Consider the following 20,678-nt stretch of genomic DNA (forward strand, 5'->3'; position numbering starts at 1 on the left):
TAAGTTCATTATTATATATTTTAATATCTTTATCTTTTTATTTGAAATACAAATGAATATATTTAAAATATTCTAACAAAATCATTTTAAAATCTTCTTAGAATTTTTTTAAATTTACTTTCAAAAATTAGTTAGTTTTAATTTAAATTATCATAAAATATAATTAGAAATTAAAATTGAATATAGTTTTGGTTTATAAACAAAAATTTAAATAAAATGAAATTAATTAATTTCACAAATACATTTACTAATAATTTTTAAAGATTTTGTTAGAAATAAATATTTATTTTTATTTTAATTTTTTCAAATTTGTTTTCTAATAAAATAAAAATCTTATATATTAAAAAAGAAGTCATGACTTCTTTTCATGTGTGATTTTTTTAGTTTGGACAATTCCTAAAAAATATCATATTTAACATAAGTTCATTATTATATCTTTTAATATCTTTATCTTTTTATTTGAAATACAAATGAATATATTTAAAATGTTATAACAAAATCTTTTTAAAATCTTCTTAGAATCTTTTTAAATTTACTTTCAAAAATTAGTTAGTTTTAATTTAAATTATCATAAAATATAATTAGAAATTAAAATTGAATATAGTTTTGGTTTATAAACGAAAATTTAAATAAAATGAAATTAATTAATTTCACAAATACATTTACTAATAATTTTTAAATATTTTGTTAGAAATAAATATTTATTTTTATTTTAATTTTTTCAAATTTGTTTTCTAATAAAATAAAAATCATGATTTTTTGATGAGGGATATTTTTATTTGGACCATCATTTAAATTTTATATTAAATGTATATCACTAATGCTAATATACATAATATTTTTAACTACTTTAATCATAATATCTTTTATATATTTTAATTTTTTAAAAAATAAAAATAAAATTCTAACAAATCTCTTGAAAAAGATTATAATAAGATTGCAATGAAATGTTACTAAAAGAATAAAATTATATCCTATTTTATCAATTTTATAATAATATCTATCATTTTAAAATAAAAAAAGTTATATTGAACAAAATTTGATAAAAATATTTTAAATTGATAAGTTAACATATTTTATTTTCATAAATATAAAATATTTATGCTAAAAATATAATATGTTGGTAGAACGGGTTAATATTAGTAAACTATATAATACATATATAAAAATTTAACTTATTTTAAACTTTTTAATACACAGTAATTTATTATATAAAATTAATAAACATTAAAAAATTACTAAAAAAATCTAGCGATTTGAATTATGGATCATGATTATAATAAATTAAATACAAAATTGTTTTCTTATATGTTGTTTCATGCATTAAAAAATTTAGTTTAGTAATCAAACACAAATTCAATAAGACAAATATATAATAAGCAACATATATATGTGATGATTTTAATTTACAGCATGAAAACTATAAAATTATTATATTTAGCATAATTATACAAACTTTTAAATATGTGAGTAACATTAAAAATATATAATAATTATGTAAAACAAATATCTATATATATAAATGTGAAAATATATACCCGCAAGGTTGTGCGGGTGGAAATCTAGTTATTAAGTTAAATGGATTAACAACAATGTTTTGAAATCGGACCAGGACCTGTGGTCGACCGGTAAATCCAGTGATCCGATATGTAATCCAGTGACCCGATATGTAATCCGAAAATTAAAAAAAAAACTATTATTTAAAAACTCGATAAAATCTGAAAAAACTGTTAAACCTCTGAATTTGGGTACCGATTGAACTACTGCTAGTTGAACCAGTATGTAACATCTACTTATCTGTTTTTTAGATTATTTCAGTTGCATTATTAGGATATGTTTCGTATTCTAATTAAAAAGTTAAATTTTTAGTTTGAAAATATAAAAAGATCATATGATCATGTGTATTATGAATCAGTTAACAAAACTAGTTGATGTGATTTAGTATTAGGTTTTTTGTTATCGACAATCTATTACATTTTATGTTTTACTTTTGCTTATTTTAGATTTAAAGTTTAATTTTATTATTATTTTTAAGAATTTGAATTTTTGATATATGTTTATTATATGTCATTACTTTTAACTTGTTACAAAAATTGTTAATAGTCTAAATTATTTTTTGATATTTTGTATGTGAAATGAAAAAAAATAAAGAAAATAAAGTTATATATTTTTCTAAATGTTTTTTAAAACATAAAATATTTCTTTTTACTTTCAATAGCTAGTATATTATTATTTATCAAAACTAATTAATTTATTAACTCACGCGATTCGTCCACGGTCGATCCGGGTTATTGATCCGGGCACTCCCGGTTCAGCGTCTGGATTGAGTTAAAAAACCGTTGGGATTTGGGAGTAGTTTAGGCTGGTGCGAGTGATTACGAGAGACGGAGACGTTAATTAAGTTTTAAAAAGCCTGGTGACCTTAATTTGCTAACATTCATTGTATTCTTTTTTGTTTATTCAGTGTACCGTTCGAATTTGAAAAGTAATGTCGGCTAATCTTATATATTAAAATAGAAGTCATGACTTAGTTCATGTGTGATTTTTTATTTGGACCATCCCTTAGAAATTTGTTTAAATTAAATCTTTTATAAATATATGAATTATTTTTAGTTATTCTAAAACAAAAATCAAATAGATATTCCTATATTTTCTCTGAAATTGTATATGAATAAAATCTTTTCATATCTTTTTTTACAAAAAATATATATATTATTGATTTTCATTAAAATAAACCTTTAAAATATTTAATTAATTTCCTATTTATTTAGATAATGTATATTTAATTTTTTACGTAATAATTTTATAAAATATTTGCTAATTTCGTGTTTATTTAAAACATAAATGTATACTTCATTTTAAATCAAAAACTTTTTAAATATCTAATTAATTTTGTAATTATAAATAAAATCATGTATAATTTTATATTAAATTTGTGATATTAATTTAATATAATACTTGTCAATTAAAATTTTGATCCTTAACCAATAATATATTTCAATTCATAATTTTGTATCACATAATATAAAATATGCTATCACTGAAAATTAAAAAAAAAAATTTATTGTACGTGAACTATAAAGATATTGTATTTTAAAATATTATATCAAACAATTAGTAATATTGTAAATATTACAATTAGTCACATAAAGCAAATAATTTTGTGTGTACAAATAAATATAATCATCCGCACGGTTGTGCGCATCAAGATCTAGTGTATATTATTAAGAATGGGTGGGTTTGCGAGTATATCGTAATTGTTGGACTTCACGAGGTGAGTAGTCGTATTCGTTTAAGTTATTATTTATATTTGCAAATGACGTGGGCAGTAGTTGTGGGCTAATATTTTTTTGCCTAATTTTGTTATTATTTATCTCTTCATGAGGTCAGTAGTTTGGGGCTAATATATGTTTTGCCAAATTTTGTTTAATTGGATTTGTAAAACATTGATGAGCCTTTTGCCGGGGAAATTTGGACGATTATTAGTTTTTAGTGATCCATTTGTGGGTTGTTAATAATTTTTTGGACGATTATCGGTTTGTTATCTTAATTTGTTGCAGAGATGTGTTTTCTTATGTTATATGCGTAAAACTACTTGTGTTAGCATATGACATATACATTTGTCAAAGATAGAAATTTAAATAATTTAGCATATTTAACTTCTCATATCTGATGAGTTTGTATACCTAAAATTTGAATAGGTAAACAGGTAACTTGTGTAGAAGGAGCTTTAGTATTGTAACGTAAAACCTGAATCAAAGCTAAGCAAACGAAAGGCAATGTGAAGTGAGAAACTTAGTGTCATAACGGTCGAGATATTTACAGGTGCTGTTTTGTGTGTTTAAATGAAGTGGAGAGGAATTTTCCATTTGTTTGTAGTAAAAACAGTTGGGACATCTGTTTCTAAGGTCATTAAGACGTAGTGGCGTCGGAAGGGTTTTACGGACCTGAGGCAAGTTTTAAAAATATAAAAAATTATAATGAAAATAATTGTCTATATATCACATTCGCCAAATACACAAAGTTAATACTTACAAGAATAAGTTTATTATGTAAATATACTATATTATGTCAAATAAGAAAAAATACATAGACTTAGAAAGTGAGTTATTTGATTCTCGTGAAACTTTATTTTTTAGACAATAAGTCTAAGTAACTATACAAAAAATTATTTTAAATTTTAAGAACTCTAAGAAAAATAATATTATTAAAGGACCTAAAACGAATACATTTTTCAATATACCGTAGGCAAGCATTTATTTACACGGCAGGTCCTTCGTCGCATGATGAGAATCATATTGGTCTCGTAGAATCTCTCCGAGCAGTACAGACTTCACGTAAAGACCGTTTTACTTCTTTTTTTTAAAAAAAGGGCTCTTAAGGCCGTTTTACTTTGCTCGAGTAGTTATCTGACTTCTTATGTCCATTTGTCAATTACCGCGATCCATGAACTTCTTCCCTTCTTTAAATTCACCATTGCAAAGCAAAAGTATAGCGTAAAGGCAGTGGCTCCACCACGTTACGTACGAGGGGGGCAACTGCCCCCAGTGCTTTTTCAAAATCCTATGTAAAACATAGAGTAATTTCGGTTATGCCCCTGTGTTTATAGCAAATTTTTCCCTAGTTCTATAAGTAATTTTAGTTATGCCCCAACAAAATATATCTCCACCCCTGCGTAAAGGCAATTATCTTTTCCACAATTGTTTTTTTTTTTAACTGAATCTTTTCCACAATTGTTGGTGGCCGATAGAATGATGTAGATTTTTTCTAGGGGTTAGGTTGCGCTTGGCAATGAATTTATCTTTATACAATATTTTTAACACTTATTTTTATTATGAAAGTTTGATTATGTATAATGTGTGAATCATTATTTATGTTTTTTATATTATTTATTTTAACTATCTCTTTTGATTGAAGTTGTTTTGTTTGATGTTATAATATTCTGTTCGAGTAACTAATTTTTAATATGTTTGTTGAGATGATTTTAGTAGAGCTATGTACTATTTTATTTTAGCCGTATAGATCTTTTGATTTTTTAGATCATCCAGTTCTTTTATGGTAATATTGGAAATGGATTCTCCTATGGTTTTTATATATATTAAAATTTTATATTTTTTGTTATATTATCAATGCTATATTATGCTTTCCATTAATTTTTATTATACATTTATTTTAAATTTCCTAACTATATTTTTCAAATCTTTATTAATTAATTTTAGGTTGTAATTTCAATCAATTTTTAACAGTTCAAAGTTTGAGTTTAGTGACAAAAAGAATAATTTCTCAAGATTCATTTTTTCTTTGGCTTAAGTTTGTAAAATCTGAAACAACAATATGGTAAATATTTTTTTTTCTTTCTCTGTGATTTTTTATATTTTTTATATTATTAAATTAAATTATATATTTCATTAAATTATTATTTACTGATTCAATTATAAATTATTTATCTTTATTTTTTTTTTTTTTTTTGACAGCAAGAACATTTACAGACTCATATAGACTCCGTAAACCATAGTGGCAACTCTGCATCCATGTGTATGACGAACGACGGTTGTATCCGAGCACTGCGTGCCAAACGATCCGCCATTTTATTGTCCGTCCTCGAAACATGAACAATTTCTGAGTTGATGAAGCTTCTTCTCAAAAGCTTGATATCCTCCAGGTAACTTCCAAATGCTGGCCATTCCTCTGGTTCTGAAACCATCTTCACCAGTTGAGAACAATCCGTTGCAAATGTGACCTGATATTGTCTTAAGTTTTTCATACATTCCATTGCCCAAGTCAATGCCTCTATCTCCGCATGAAGAGGTGATAAACTTGCCCTTACATTCCTTGCCCCTAACAAACCCTCAAACCCTGGAAGGGTACTGAGCCAACCTTGTCCTGAAAAAACATCTTTATCTTTCCAAGACCCATCCGTGAAACACCATCTTCCTGTGGTCACTAAGGGCAATCTAAGCTGTACTTCAGGTACGACCCTTGGATTATTGATATTTTGTGCCTCAGCCCAAAGTCTTGACTCCAATTCTGCTAAGTTTAGCGTCTCTCTCGGTTCAATATCAATATTACTGAAAACTTTATTATTCCGGCCCTTCCAAATATACCATAGTATCCATGCAAACTGATGATCCTCCATTTTTGGGTTAACTCTCCAAAATAAATGATCCATATTAGTAAAAAGAGAACCAGTTGGAAAAAAATTTGGATTTGATGGAATCTTAGATAGTGCCCACACTTGCCGTGCCGGAGGACACTCAAAGAAGACATGATTTATTGATTCCTCTGCGTCTCCACACCGTGCACAAACTGTATCTCCTTGTATTCCTCTAGATTTTAGATTCTTTGTCACTGCTATACAACCTGTCACCAACTGCCATAGAAAATGCCGTAGTTTTGGAGGACACTTCACTTTCCAACAAAATGCCTTGAGTATATCCACATTGGGACCATAACAATCTGGTGGTTTTTCCTTGTCAGGATAGATCCTTTCTACTTGATACCCTGATTGTACCGAATATTTCCCATTATTAGTGAAATGCCAACCATTCCTATCTTCCATCTGATTTCTACTCAGAGGAATACTTTCAATCAACTTTGCATCGTTAGGCTCCACCAAAGTCCTAAGTGCCTGTAAATTATTTATCTTTATAACTGAGTTTTTTTAATCTACCATCTATACTTTTTTTGGTTTTTACCTGTATTTGTCTTTTTATTTTTTTTTCTAAACTTTGGTGAACAGAAAAATGAAAATAAAAATTTCATGAATTTCACGTTTTATTTTATTTTGTTATCTATGTTTGATGAAACATGAAAAAAGTATTATAAATATAGTTTTTCTTTCATTTCTTTTTTAAATATTTTTTTTATTTATTAAGAAATTCATGTATTTTTAAACTATACTTGCTCCAGCTTGATAAAAATGTGTGTTTTAGAAGAAAAAAAATGTTTAAAAAAGCGTTTTTTGTATTCTTAATGCATGTTCCCCTACCAAGTATGCTATTGAGTTTCTTTTTGGGGTCAAATCATTGAGAACAACTTCATCAATGTTACGAGCTTGGATTATCAAAAGGTGATTAGTTGCTAATTAAAGCAAAAGTGATTGATGAGGCTCTAATAACCCACCAAATAAATTTTCAAAAAAGAACTTTTAAGATTTATTAGGTGGGTCAATCATCAATCATCAATCCTGGTCAATCATCAATCCTGGTCAATCATCAAAGAGGACGTGGTAAATATGGTTAATAATTTCCTTATTTCAGGAGCTTTTGATGATAAATTAAATATGACGAATATTTGTCTTATTCCCAAAACGGTGAGACCCATTAGGATGACTGAATTGAGACCAATTAGTTTATGTAACGTTGGGTATAAGATTATTTCCAAGGTATTATGTCAGCGACTAAAAGGTTTGCTACCAAAGCTGATATCGGAAACTCAGTCTGCGTTTGTATATGGAAGATTAATTTCGGATAATATTCTTATTGCTCAGGAAATGTTTCATGGTCTCCGCACAAACAAGGCATGCAAAGATAAGTTCTTAGCAATTAAGACGGATATGAGTAAGGCTTATGACCGTGTAGAGTGGCCTTTTATCAAGCGCTTATTATTAAAGATGGGTTTTTCGAGTGATTGGGTGACCCTAATGATGCAATGCATCTCTTCAGTTAATTATCAGGTTTTATTGAATGGACAGCCGAAGGAGCATATTGTCCCACAGAGAGGGTTAAGGCAAGGCGATCCATTGTCTCCATATTTATTTATCTTGTGTACTGAAGCCCTCATAGCAAATATTAAGAAGGAGGAGCGTGAGAAACGATTAACGGGACTGAAAATTGCACGAGGCAGTCCAAATATTTCTCATCTCGTATTTGCGGATGATAGCTTATTTTTCTGTAAGGCTACAAAGGAGGAATGTGGTATAATTTTAAAATTACTCAAAGAGTATGAGGCAGCCTCTGGCCAACAAATTAACTTTCAGAAATCATCGGTTCAATTTGGTCATAAGGTCCCAGATAATATTAGAGCAGATATTCATAATATTCTGGGGATTACTAGTGTAGGAGGGATGAGCAATTATTTAGGAATACCGGAAAGTCTTGGGGGATCTAAAATACAAATTTTTGGTTACCTGAATGACCGAGTTAATAATAAAGTAAATGGCTGAACAGTTAGATTTCTTACTAAAGGGGGAAAGGAAGTTCTGATCAAATCAGTGGCTGCACCGATGCCAACGCATGTAATGTCATGTTTCAGACTTCCAAAAGGAGTTACAAAGAAAATAACAAGTACCCTTTCTCATTTCTGGTGGGGAGGAAGTGGAAATAAAAAAGGAATACACTGGCTTTCCTGGGATAAAGTGTGTACTCCTAAGGAGGAGGGAGGGCTGAATTTTAGAGATCTTCAAGATTTTAATACAGCCCTGTTGGCTAAACAATTCTGGCGGTTACTAGATAAACCAGATTGTTTGTTCTCAAAAGTCTTTAAAGGCCGTTATTTTCGAAATACAGATCCTTTGGACGATCACAGATCATATTCATCCTCTTATGGATGGAGAAGCATCTGCTCAGCTAGATCTCTGGTTAAAAAAGGGCTAATCAAAAGAGTGGGAACAGGACAATCCATCTCCGTATGGACAGATCCGTGGATTCCCGCTCCTCGCCCGAGGTCAGCAATACCAAAACCAAATATTCAATTTTTAAACCCTTCATTAAAGGTGGAATATTTCATTAATCCAATTGACTGCTCATGGAATGTAGACTTGCTGAATGCCCATATACATCCCGATGATGTCAAATTGATTCGAGGTTTAGCAATTAGTAGATCTCGAAAAGCAGATACAGTGGGGTGGAGCTTTACGGAATCTGGTAAATATTCGGTTAAATCAGGTTTTCGAACGGAATCTTTATACCCAGATAGAGTCCAGAGGACTATTTTCTATGGACCTAATATTAAACCGTTATTGTCCTTTTCTTGGAAACTGAAATGTCCACCAAAATTGAGACATTTTGTGTGGCAATTTCTTTCTGGTACACTACCAGTGTTCAAAAATCTGACAACTCGAGGGATTGTTTGTGATACACGATGTAGCATGTGTGGGGCAGATGAGGAGACTACTAACCATGTTCTTTTCGAATGTCCACCTGCACTACAAACTTGGGCACTTTCTAGGATTCCCTCTTCTCCAGAAATTTTTCCATCGGCGTCTGTTTTCACCAATATGGATTATTTATTTTGGAAATTACCAAAAGAGGAAGATTTGCACTATTTTCCATGGTTACTTTGGTATATTTGGAAGGCAAGAAATGACAAGATATATTCAAATAAGGATGCCAATCCACAGGAGATTTTAAGGTTGGCAGAGGTGGAAAGTAGGATGTGGACAGAGGCACAGCTAACCGTTAAGGCTCCTACAGAGAATTCCTATACGGGGAATGCACATCATTTGGAGTCTTTAGCCCTGGAAGATTCTAGAGTTTGTTATATTGATGGCGCTTGGAAAGAGGGTGATAAGTTCACAGGACAAGGGTGGTTTTGTAGAAAGAGTGGATCAACAGAGGTCATGATGGGGGCGATGAATCTTCGTAGAAGTTTATCACCTCTCCATGCTGAATGTGAAGCACTAATTTGGGCAATGGAATGCATGAAGACCCTCCAATATTCTGATGTAGTTTTTGCGACGGATTGTTCTCAACTGGTGAAGATGGTGTCGACACCTGAAGAATGGCCTGCTTTTTCTACACACATGGAAGAATTCAACCGAAGTAAGATGTTCTTCCCCTATTTTCGGATCAGACATATTCTTAGAGCACAAAATACCTTGGCGGATAAGCTTGCACGTGGTGCGAGGAATTCTCCTTCAGCTTTGCTTTATGTCGATTCAACTCCACCGGTTTGGCTTGCTAGATCGACTGGAGATTATAGTTAGTATTTGAATGTTGTTGTCAAAAAAAAAAAAAAGATTTATTAGGTGGGTATTAAAATTCCATCAATCACTTTTGCTTTAATTAACAACTAATCACCTTTTGAAAACCTCATGTTCATACCATTGATAAGTGTGCTCTAGCTTCTTAAACCGGGTATTAAAATCATTAATCTTATCCTTACACTGCTGAGACCAAACATGATAACCTCTCTCAAACAGAACTTCAGTAATAGATTTCCAGTTGCTCTTTTTATGTAAAGCCACTACTACCTACCATCCATACTAGAATCATCACCTATATAAGACACTTGGGTTATCAACAACTTCACCATCTTATCAGTCCACTTCACCTGCTGCCATGGAGACCCTTTGGTATTCCTTTTTTTTTAGCTGATCGTTGGATTCGTTGTGACCATCACCACCTTCCTCGTTGAAACTTGGTTCGTGATCATCACTCACTGAGTTCTTCTCTCTTTCTCCTTTATGTTGCTCAGTCAACGGCATGTTGTGATTACAGGTATGAGCTGTAACCATGATCATTATCACTCAAGAAAACACCTGTTACTACTGATGAAGCTGAAGCTTGGGAATCTGCAAAGAAAGCAAGTGGAGGTTTGCATTTTCTTGCGATTCAAGATGACTTGGATTCTGATTATTGTGTTGGCTTTTGGCTTCTTATTGATTTGCCACCACATCCTGTTTAATTTTCACTTTGATAAAATTGGTAATAACCGTGTTTTGCTATTTTGTAACAAAGTTGAACTGTGGATTTGTCTCACACTCTTGAAAGAAATAGTTACATGAGTTTGCAAAAAGTAGTATTATTATGGACATAGCGCATAGATGTGAGTTACAGACTTCTTTGAAGCACCTTAGCCTAACCAGACATTTCCACAAAGAAAATGTCTAGCCATCCAGGGCTCCACATAATCGCCTGATCAAATTATTTATCTGCAACTAGTGTTTAAGCTAAACAAGAGAGAGAGAGAGAGAGCTCTTTCGTGCAAAATGTGAAAAGAACACAAGAAATATACAACAAAAACGAAGAAAGACGAAAAAGGTGCATCTCATTATAAACTAAGTCCTAGTAAGATGAAGGGGATCGTCCACGCAAATATCTCCACGGTCCAGTTCCTGTTGCTATCCTGCATAATTTCAAACTAGTCAGAGACTGCATCGTCTACTATAATGGAGAACTAGACCTTGACCCGTCCGACCGGACGGGTATTTTATTTTATGTTTTTAGTTTTTTTAGTTTATATTAAATGATGTATTTGTAGTATTTAAACAAAAAATTTATATTAAATTAATCTTTGCAGTTATAATAAAAATTAAAATTAAAAATTTAACAAAATATTATGATATAAATTTTATCCTAATTAAAATAATATTGAGGTGGGTCATAACTTTTTCCATTTTCAAAATCTTAGCATCCCTTAAAACAAAGAAAATAAATTTATAAATACGTAAAATATATAAACATATTTGGAACTATAATATCTACAAAAATCTATATTATTAAAAGAGAAGTACAAAATAACCCCTTAATTTTACCATTTATTTACATTAGAATGCCACTGAAATATTTTTTAAACTAGCTTGTATTTTCCTAATTTAAATAATAGATTTAAGTATTTAATATTTTTTCCTAATTTAAATAATATATTTCCTTAATCAAATGTTAACCGAAATAGATTTACTAATATATTTTATATTAACATATTATATATTTTTAATATTTGTTAGTAATAAATAATAATATAAAATATTACACATCATAATCAATTTATATACCATATAAATAAAATATAAAATATTTTATTCATATATTATTAGTATAGTGTTTCATAATATAAGTCTAATTAGTTATAAATATTGGATTTTTTATATGATACATTGTGATATAATAGACAATTACAATCACAAAATATAATTATTCCAAGTAATAAATAAAATGGTTATGCTTTAAAATGTTATATTAACAATTATGTTATATATTTTAATTTACAAATATATATTATACCATTAGTACAAAGAAAAAAATTAAAGTGAAAGCAAATATTTATACGGTCACAGATCAAGTTCTAGAAATAAACAACAACAGCACAAGATTATTTTTCTTTAACAAATTTATTTTTGTAGATATTATAGTTCCAAATATGTTTATATATTGAGGTGGGTCATAACTTTTTCCATTTTCAAAATCTTAGCATCCCTTAAAACAAAGAAAATAAATTTATAAATACGTAAAATATATAAAATATATAAACATATTTGGAACTATAATATCTACAAAAATAAATTTGTTAAAGAAAAATAATCTTGCGCTGTTGTTGTTTATTTCTAGAACTTGATCTGTGACCGTATAAATATTTGCTTTCACTTTAATTTTTTTCTTTGTACTAATGGTATAATATATATTTGTAAATTAAAATATATAACATAATTGTTAATATAACATTTTAAAGCATAACCATTTTATTTATTACTTTGAATAATTATATTTTGTGATTGTAATTGTCTATTATATCACAATGTATCATATAAAAAATCCAATATTTATAACTAATTAGACTTATATTATGAAACACTATACTAATAATATATGAATAAAATATTTTATATTTTATTTATATGGTATATAAATTGATTATGATGTGTAATATTTTATATTATTATTTATTACTAACAAATATTAAAAATATACAATATGTTAATATAAAATATATTAGTAAATCTATTTCGGTTAACATTTGATTAAGGAAATATATTATTTAAATTAGGAAAAAACATTAAATACTTAAATCTATTATTTAAATTAGGAAAATACAAGCTAGTTTAAAAAATATTTCAGTGGCATTCTAATGTAAATAAATGGTAAAATTAAGGGGTATTTTTATTTTGTACTTCTCTTTTAATAATATAGATGTATACAACTTAACCATCTCCAATGGTTTTGCCCAAAAAAAAAAAAACCATCTCAAATGGTTCACCAAAAAATAGAGTAATTCTATAATAGAGTTGTGATATATTCCAAATAGAGTTGTGATATATTCCAATGGTACTCTATTTTAGAATGTAAAATAGAGTGATTAAATTAAAAATAGAATACTATGGAACATATTTACCATAAACTCTATTTTATAATGGAAAATAGAGTGAAATTGAAGATAAAAAGGTTCATTAAGGCCCAATTAATTTACCTGGCAATTCCAGTAATAGCTCGAAGGCCCATATAGATGGTAAGAGCTATCCATATTCCGAGAAAACCATTGAACTTTGCCATGTGTATTATTGCTGCAATGCTTATGGCTGCAACTCCTACCTGATTTATCATAACAAAAGACAGACACATTTTAGGAAAAAAGCATGCAAAAAAATAAATAATCATTTTTTTTAAAGAAAATAAATAATCATTCTGAAACCATATTAATTAGTTAATGAAAATAGTGTGTACCATGGAGTATGCAGTGTAAGCAAAATCAGATGCTCCAAAATTGACTCCGTCCAACACAAAAGCAAGTGAGTTTATTGGCTGTGTCGCCGCTACAAACTGATGTCTCCCACATAAATCATATATAACATCTTATTAGTCACTATCACTACTTACTAGTGTTTACTAGTAGTGGATGTGGTACTATTAGTACCGGTATTCCAATGGCTATGAGGTGAATAACAGCAGGGTCCTTGGTGAATATTCCAGCACCAAAGTATAGTCCTAGTCCAACAAAAACGGACAGTCCAAGTCCTAGCACAAAACCCATCTGCATATCAAATTCACTTGGTTCAGATTTTTTCTTATAATTGTGGGTGCCTGGGACGAAACCCAAATAATTCTCCAGAGGGTTGGAATCGACAGTAGTCGTCCAATCCCAAATTTTAAAATAAAGCATAAGACATGGGACTAAGGATTGGTATCGTTTCAGGAAAGATGATCAAGACATAACCTGTAGAACACGGGATGCAGCAGAAGACACTTTATTGTAATCCTTCTCGGCAAAAGAACAAGCAAGAATCGCCTACAAAATATTTAAAATGAATGATGTGATTTACATTTTATAAAACTTGATCAAACCATACTATATAACAATGCAATGGAAAATTAAATAAAAATAGATTATACCTGACCGGCTACAGCAAGACCATCTGCCAGGAGGGACGTAGTTAACCAGACTTGTAAACAGATTTGAAATGCAGCCATTGGTGTTGTTCCTAGCCGAGCCGCCATTGCTGCTGCTAGTGTCTGACAAAACGTCACAGCTATGGTCCTTGCCAGCAATAGTCCCCCTTTCATTTTTGTGTGCACAATATTACAACTTGTTAGACATCTCCCGTTTATGTATACTGTTATAAATATTTTTTTCACTAAACTAATAATATATACTTGAAATTTTTGAAAAGAAAAGTGATGTTTACACAATTTTGTTTACTTGTAATAAAATTTACTTTGATAATAGCAAGAAAAACAACGTTAATGAATATGCGTCCCTACCATTTTTAAGGAACTTGCCGAACTGCAAAGCTCCAAAGTTTGGTGGCATCAAATTAACTTTACTCGCGAGGCGGATGAATAGTATTAGAGTCATGAAGTACCTTCACACAAGTGAAACCATTAGTTTTACATTTCTTGTTTTTTTTTTTATTCAAGCAACTCTTGGGGTTTACAAGTTCTAGTTTCATATTTGCATGTGTGGAAAAAAAAAATTGAGAGCTATTGTCTTACTGAGAAATGACATGGGCAATGGCTGCACCGCTGACGCCAAGGTGAAGCACAAAGATGAAAATTGGGTCGAGAATTATATTGATAACATCTGCTACGACTGTTTCATTCATCAAGATGATACATGTTGGACTCTCATGATATGGTAATATGTTTGCCTAAAGATGATAGAAAAATTAACTTACTAGTAGCATAGAGAGGAGTTTTGGTGTCCTTGAAGCCACGAAAGATGCCTTGCATTGAAAGCGACAGAAGCAATGCAGGAGCACCTAGTGATCGTATGGTCAAGTATTTGTGCGCTGGTGATAACACTGCAGAATTCTGATCATCGAAAGTCAACTCAAAATAGTCAAACATTTTGTCATGTCCACTATTATGTGCATGACTATCTATTTATATAACCTTATACCGGTTTCACTCCCATGACACCTAGGAGCACTTTCGAGCTGAAAATCAAGACTATAGCTTGCACAAGGCCTAGGATTAACCCTATGATCATGGCCGTTGATGCCGATTTAATATTCTTTTTTTCTTTCTTATTTGCTTTGTTTCCGCTGCTTGGCTTTGCATCTAAAGCTAGACACAAAAAAAGCAAGGATAATTAATTATTTAAAACATCCTTTAGTTTTTCAAAAGTATTCTAGAAAAGCTAAAATTAAATTACAAAAAGCAAAAAAAAAAAAAGAAGCAAAAGATTACAGAAATTGAAAAAAGCAATCAAATTTTTATTTAGAATGCAAATTAACGCTATAACACACAAACTAAATCCTTACAGTTTTAGATAATGTAATAATTTGGTTATGACGGTATTTACCTGGCGTTTGCTGCGGCTGGTTAATGTTGTTACTTGTGGGTGACGCAATGCCTTTCTCCAAAGAATCTTGAACAGCTAAAGTATTTGCATGAACAAGTTTGTTTTTCTTTGCTTCGTCTTCTTTCATCTTCTCCATCGTGTCTTCTTGAGCGACAAAGGAAGTTGTAACACTCACAATTGGGAATATCGTGATTCTAGAAGCTTGGTTAAATATCGCAATGGATACTCCAACCGCTGCTAGCTCAACCGCTCCTAAACGTCCGATATAAGCGGTGTCAATCAGAGAGGCTATTGGATCAGCAGCTAAAGCCAAAGCCGCAGGAAACGCTATGCCTAGTATCTCTCGCCCAATTGCATCCTTACTGAATACATGTCTGCAATTATATATATACAAATAAACGTTATGCATCACGTCATTTCATATAAACACACATTTTTAGTATGAGATATAAACACACTTACGTTAAATCTTTGAAGATAACAAGAAATGGGATCTGTGTGACCACGCTGGCGGGAACTGAAGTATGATCACTAATTTCCGTCATCAATGGAGCTTCTCCGCAGAAACTCTGTCTATGTGTTTGGTTTGTCGTGTCTGAAAATATCTTAAATGTTTTCAAGAATCGGATGTAAAGGGAAGGTTTATATAAGCCATATATATGTACAAATGAAATTATGTGTATTTATAGACACGTAATGAGCATGCATATCTTTAGTATTTAATTTGAAAAAAGTGTGATATTTCTTTCTTTTTTTGAAAAAGTGTGAGTTCCTCACGGAGACGAGCCCAAAGCATGAGGAGGTGTGGCATGTGCCACACTCTATTTTTTCTCTCATTAATGACTAATGCTAAGTTTAATCAACTACATCTATAGTAAGCTTTGAATTATCAGAAAATAGCTTTGTGCAATTGTGCCCCATACTAAAACTCATCTTGGATCTGCCCCTGGACTTCCTTAACTTTTCATGCTTTTTATTTCCAACTATTGACACTAATAATAAAGATTTTTTTATAAACCAATAATATGGATTTTTTGTTTATTGAGGAAAATTGGTACAACCGCAAATAGTCAAACATTGTATTAAATAAATAAATAGGAAACATGGTCCTCATAAACTATAACAAAACATGGTGCTGAAGCTGACTGTGAAAGGGTGTATACTTTTTTCATTGAAACTTTTCTCAATTGTATTCATGATAGTGGAGAAAGAGTTTTGATTTCTCCTTAGATCCTCATTAATTTTTTGATATCTTCCACTAAAAAGTGAATCATTTTGCATTACTGAAATTCACTAGCTTCAAAATAAATTACTTTATCATTAAAAATCAATTAATAATTTGAAACCTTCTCTTTTCGACAGTTAGAAAACCTTCGAAGTGTTTTTGTGTTTGTTAAATACAAAATAACATATGTGGAGAAAGAGTTTTAATTTCTCCTTAGATCCTCATTTTTTTTTATATCTTCCACTAAAAAGTGAATCATTTTGCATTACTGAAATTCACTAGCTTCAAAATAAATTACTTTATCACTAAAAATCAATTAATAATTTGAAACCTTCTCTTTTCGACAGTTAGAAAACCTTCGAAGTGTTTTTGTGTTTGTTAAATACAAAATAACATAAAGATGGTAACACAGACCAACACAGGTGGTTTGTATGTAGTGCGTGTCGTGTATGTAATTGTTCCGTGAGATAAGGCCATCTTTCCCAAAGCATCCACGTCTATTTCACTACCAACATTACCACTTCCCGTTCATTTTTTAAAGAAAATTATGATTATATTATCATTTTTGATAAATACATGAAGTAGTATAATGTCATTAGATACAAGTGTCAATAATAAACGACAAATCATACATGTCCATTTAAACACTTCGTAAATAAATCAATAATATGTGTTAATTAATACAATTATAAGTTTATACATTAGTTGTTTGCACCATGAACTAACAACAACAACAAAAATAAGAAGATGTTAACGTCTAACATTCTGCATCGTGGTCATATGATTTACCGAATGTAGTGAATATGTCAAACTAAATTATATTTTAAAATCTTAAATATAAAACGAAAGAAGTAGATACTAGATATTAACAACCAACCAATTTCTAACACGTTATAGTCTTTCTCTCAATCATAAACATACTATATAAATATGAATATATATAACCTTTTTATTTGGGATAGAGAACATGTATGCTAATACGTACTAAGAAGCAATCAAATAACTTAATTATGATATATATTGAGAAACAAATCTTTTTACCTGTATGTGGGCAACGCTATGTAAGTAATCACGTGAACTTGAGATGAGTAGTGATACAAGCGAGTATTGGGAGAGTTTAAAGGGGATTATTAATAGGCGTGTGCCAGGAGTGGGACTTGGCTCTAATATAATAAGTGTGTGCCAATACTTGGCTCCAATTTATACAGAAATTCCTTTCATATTCTCTTTTCTCATTTTTGTCCATACGTTCTCTAAACTTTGCTTTATGTATAAAGTAATCACATCCTACTTTATTTACTTTTATGCATACTTATTTTTGTCACAAGTTGAAACTATGGGACTTGTAAATATATCCTAATTGTTATTGTTATTGTATATAAATACTCACAATTTCCTAAAAGATATACAGTACGTTTTGTAAATATAAGCATGCACATTTTAGGAATTGCATATATTTACAACGTAGTTACACTGTCCTGGTTAATGATCAATTCTAAACACAGTCGGATGAAACATTTACTTTGATCTCCAATTTTTTTTTTTAAATTATTATATATAAATAGTATGATCTCTAAATATATTAAAAAAAAACTATTAAAATTAACTTGGACATGTTTATAGTCTCATAAATCTCAGTTTCACCTCATAAATTCCAGTTAAGAAAATTAGAATATGAATAAAAATAAAAGTATTCGATTTGCGTATGAAACCAAAACCATTTAGTGAACAGAAAACGTCTAAGAGACGTGACGTAGCCGCTGAAGTCACAATCAACGTAGCAGCACAGCTCACAATCAACGAAACAGTTTTATACAACGAAAGTGGGCTACGTAGGATTCCCAATTACGATGCAACATTTTTTTTTTAACTCACTTAACATTCAGTTGTCTCTTCTTTCGCATTTGTTAATACTTAACGCAGTGTTTTTATAAGTGTATATATATATATATATATATATATTGCGTGTTATGCGCCTTCACCTTACCTAATATTTTGTGTTTTCATCACGATACCCATTGAACTACATTTGATACCTCACGTTTCTTATCATCTACTTTTGTAAGCTATCCTATGCTTAAATTATTATTTTACTATCCAATGTGCGTTGATAATAGGGATTTTTGCAAAATTGACCTATAACTTAAAGTCAAACACAAAACTAACCTCCTTTTTTTTTTGAAAATTGGTTTTGCCCTATTCACCCCACAAGTTCATATAATTTACGAAAATGCCATCCATTTTTTTTTTTTTTTTTTTTTCGAAAATGACATTTTTACTCTCTCACCCTCATCATCTTCAAGTAATTACAAGATTGCCATTGTCATCAATACCACAACCACCATGAACAACCAATTTGAAGCTCTTAATGCTCCTAAAATCGATTTACCCTTCTTCTTTTTCCATTCTTGTGACCTAAACACAACATATCTCTCACTTTCTCTCCACAATGAGCTAAAAAAACTCAAGATTTTGATTCTAAAATTTTCATGGTTCATAGAGTCATAGAAGCTAACGATTATGGGTGGGTGACTTCCGTTTGTGATTCTGTGTGCTTGGAGAAGCCTTATGTATGCTAAGGAACTTATCTCACTAATTTAAGGTATGACATCGAGTTTTTTTCCAGATCTGTTCGTCAGACGACTTACTTGGGAAGTCGTCTGGCTGTAGACGACTTACCTTTCAGTCGTCTGGCTGTAGACGACTTACCTGGAAGTCGTCTGGTCAACGCAGAGGTTATTTTTGCAATTGACTTTGAAATCTGTAACCTGAGACGACTGAAAGTTAAGTCGTCTACTATTGTTTGGTTTCAAAAAAAATTCCAAAGAACCTAGACGACTTACATTTCAGTCGTCATAGGTTAGTTTTGTATTTGACTGGATAATTTCAGAAGTTTGACTTCCCCAGACGACTTACATTTCAGTCGTCTGGCGAAAATTAAAATAATAATATTTTTTTTAAAGTAAACGACTGACAATTAAGTAGTCATAGGTTAGTTTTGCAATTGAAAAAAAAAACTTCAAGATTTAATTATACACAGACGACTTATAATTCAGTCGTCCACCAGACGACTTAATTGTAAGTCGTCCAGGATTTTTTTCTGAGATTCTGGTCAAACCTCGTAAATCCTGGACGACTTACATTTCAGTCGTCTCGTGGACGACTGAATTATAAGTCGTCTGTATATAATTAAATCTTGAAGTTTTTTTTTTCAATTGCAAAACTAACCTATGACGACTTAACTTTAAGTCGTCTACTTTTAAAAAAATATTATTATTTTAATTTTCACTAGACGACTGAAACGTAAGTCGTCCAAAAAGTCAAACTTCTGAAATAATCCAGTCAAATGCAAAACTAACCTCTGACGACTGAAATGTAAGTCGTCTAGCTTTTTTGGAGTTTTTTTTTAACCAAACAATAGTAGACGACTTAACTTTCAGTCGTCCGAAATAACAGATTTCAAAGTCAATTGCAAAAATAACCTCTGCGTTGACCAGACGACATATAGTTTAGTCGTCTAGACAACTTAGATTGAAGTCGTCCGCGTCTTCTCCACTAGTTTTTAAGTCTTCTACGTTAGTTTTTGAATAACTTGTATTTTTAAGAGTGATAAGTAACTTCAAGATATGTAAAACTCATATTTACAAAATATGTTCTCTCCCTTAGTTTTACTAAATTTGACTAAGTTTTTCAATGCAAACTTATAAAAAATATGATATGCTTTGACTAGTTACTATTGTTTGTTTCCATCTCTTACCAACATTCTTGTTTATTAAGATGAGAAAAAGACCATTGGAGTTTATTATTGCATATGAGAGATCCAAAGATAAGAAAAAGGCTACTGAAGTCTATTATTTCATTGATTTGTAAATGTGTAAACACATTGTTAGCACATTTAATACATCTTGGAAAACATTATTACTGATTTTACAAAAAATTCACAACTAAAAGAGTATACATGCAATTCATAAAACAGATCACAAACAAAACTATTATA

General features: G+C 30.3%; 2 protein-coding genes across 4 annotated transcripts; one reads left to right on the forward strand and one right to left on the reverse strand.

Moving 5' to 3' along the window:
- Positions 1-9,373: 9,373 nt before the first annotated feature.
- Positions 9,374-9,925, forward strand: LOC111214419. The gene has a single exon (XM_022717265.2). It carries the CDS (start codon positions 9,374-9,376, stop codon positions 9,923-9,925), a length of 552 nt encoding a protein of 183 aa, XP_022572986.2.
- A 798-nt stretch (positions 9,926-10,723) lies between these two features.
- Positions 10,724-17,864, reverse strand: LOC106439165 (protein DETOXIFICATION 43). 3 transcript variants are annotated; one of them, XM_048776331.1, is made up of 13 exons: positions 17,723-17,864; positions 15,919-16,051; positions 15,457-15,830; positions 15,052-15,218; positions 14,828-14,963; positions 14,646-14,742; positions 14,415-14,515; positions 14,046-14,209; positions 13,870-13,941; positions 13,570-13,686; positions 13,380-13,475; positions 13,126-13,247; positions 10,724-11,067 (listed from the first exon to the last, which is right to left on the reverse strand). In XM_048776331.1, the coding sequence occupies exons 2-13, from the start codon at positions 15,999-16,001 to the stop codon at positions 11,007-11,009; spliced, it is 1,590 nt and encodes a 529-aa protein (XP_048632288.1). In that variant the 5' UTR covers positions 16,002-16,051; positions 17,723-17,864; the 3' UTR covers positions 10,724-11,006. The 3 variants fall into 3 exon arrangements, with proteins under 3 accessions (XP_048632288.1, XP_048632289.1, XP_048632290.1); XM_048776332.1 differs by having other exon boundaries at positions 15,919-16,061; positions 17,723-17,823; XM_048776333.1 differs by lacking the exon at positions 17,723-17,864 and having other exon boundaries at positions 15,052-15,212; positions 15,919-16,135.
- Positions 17,865-20,678: the final 2,814 nt, after the last annotated feature.

The sequence above is a fragment of the Brassica napus genome, chromosome A3 (genome assembly GCF_020379485.1).
Source record: "Brassica napus cultivar Da-Ae chromosome A3, Da-Ae, whole genome shotgun sequence".
Classification (NCBI taxonomy): Eukaryota; Viridiplantae; Streptophyta; class Magnoliopsida; order Brassicales; family Brassicaceae; genus Brassica; species Brassica napus.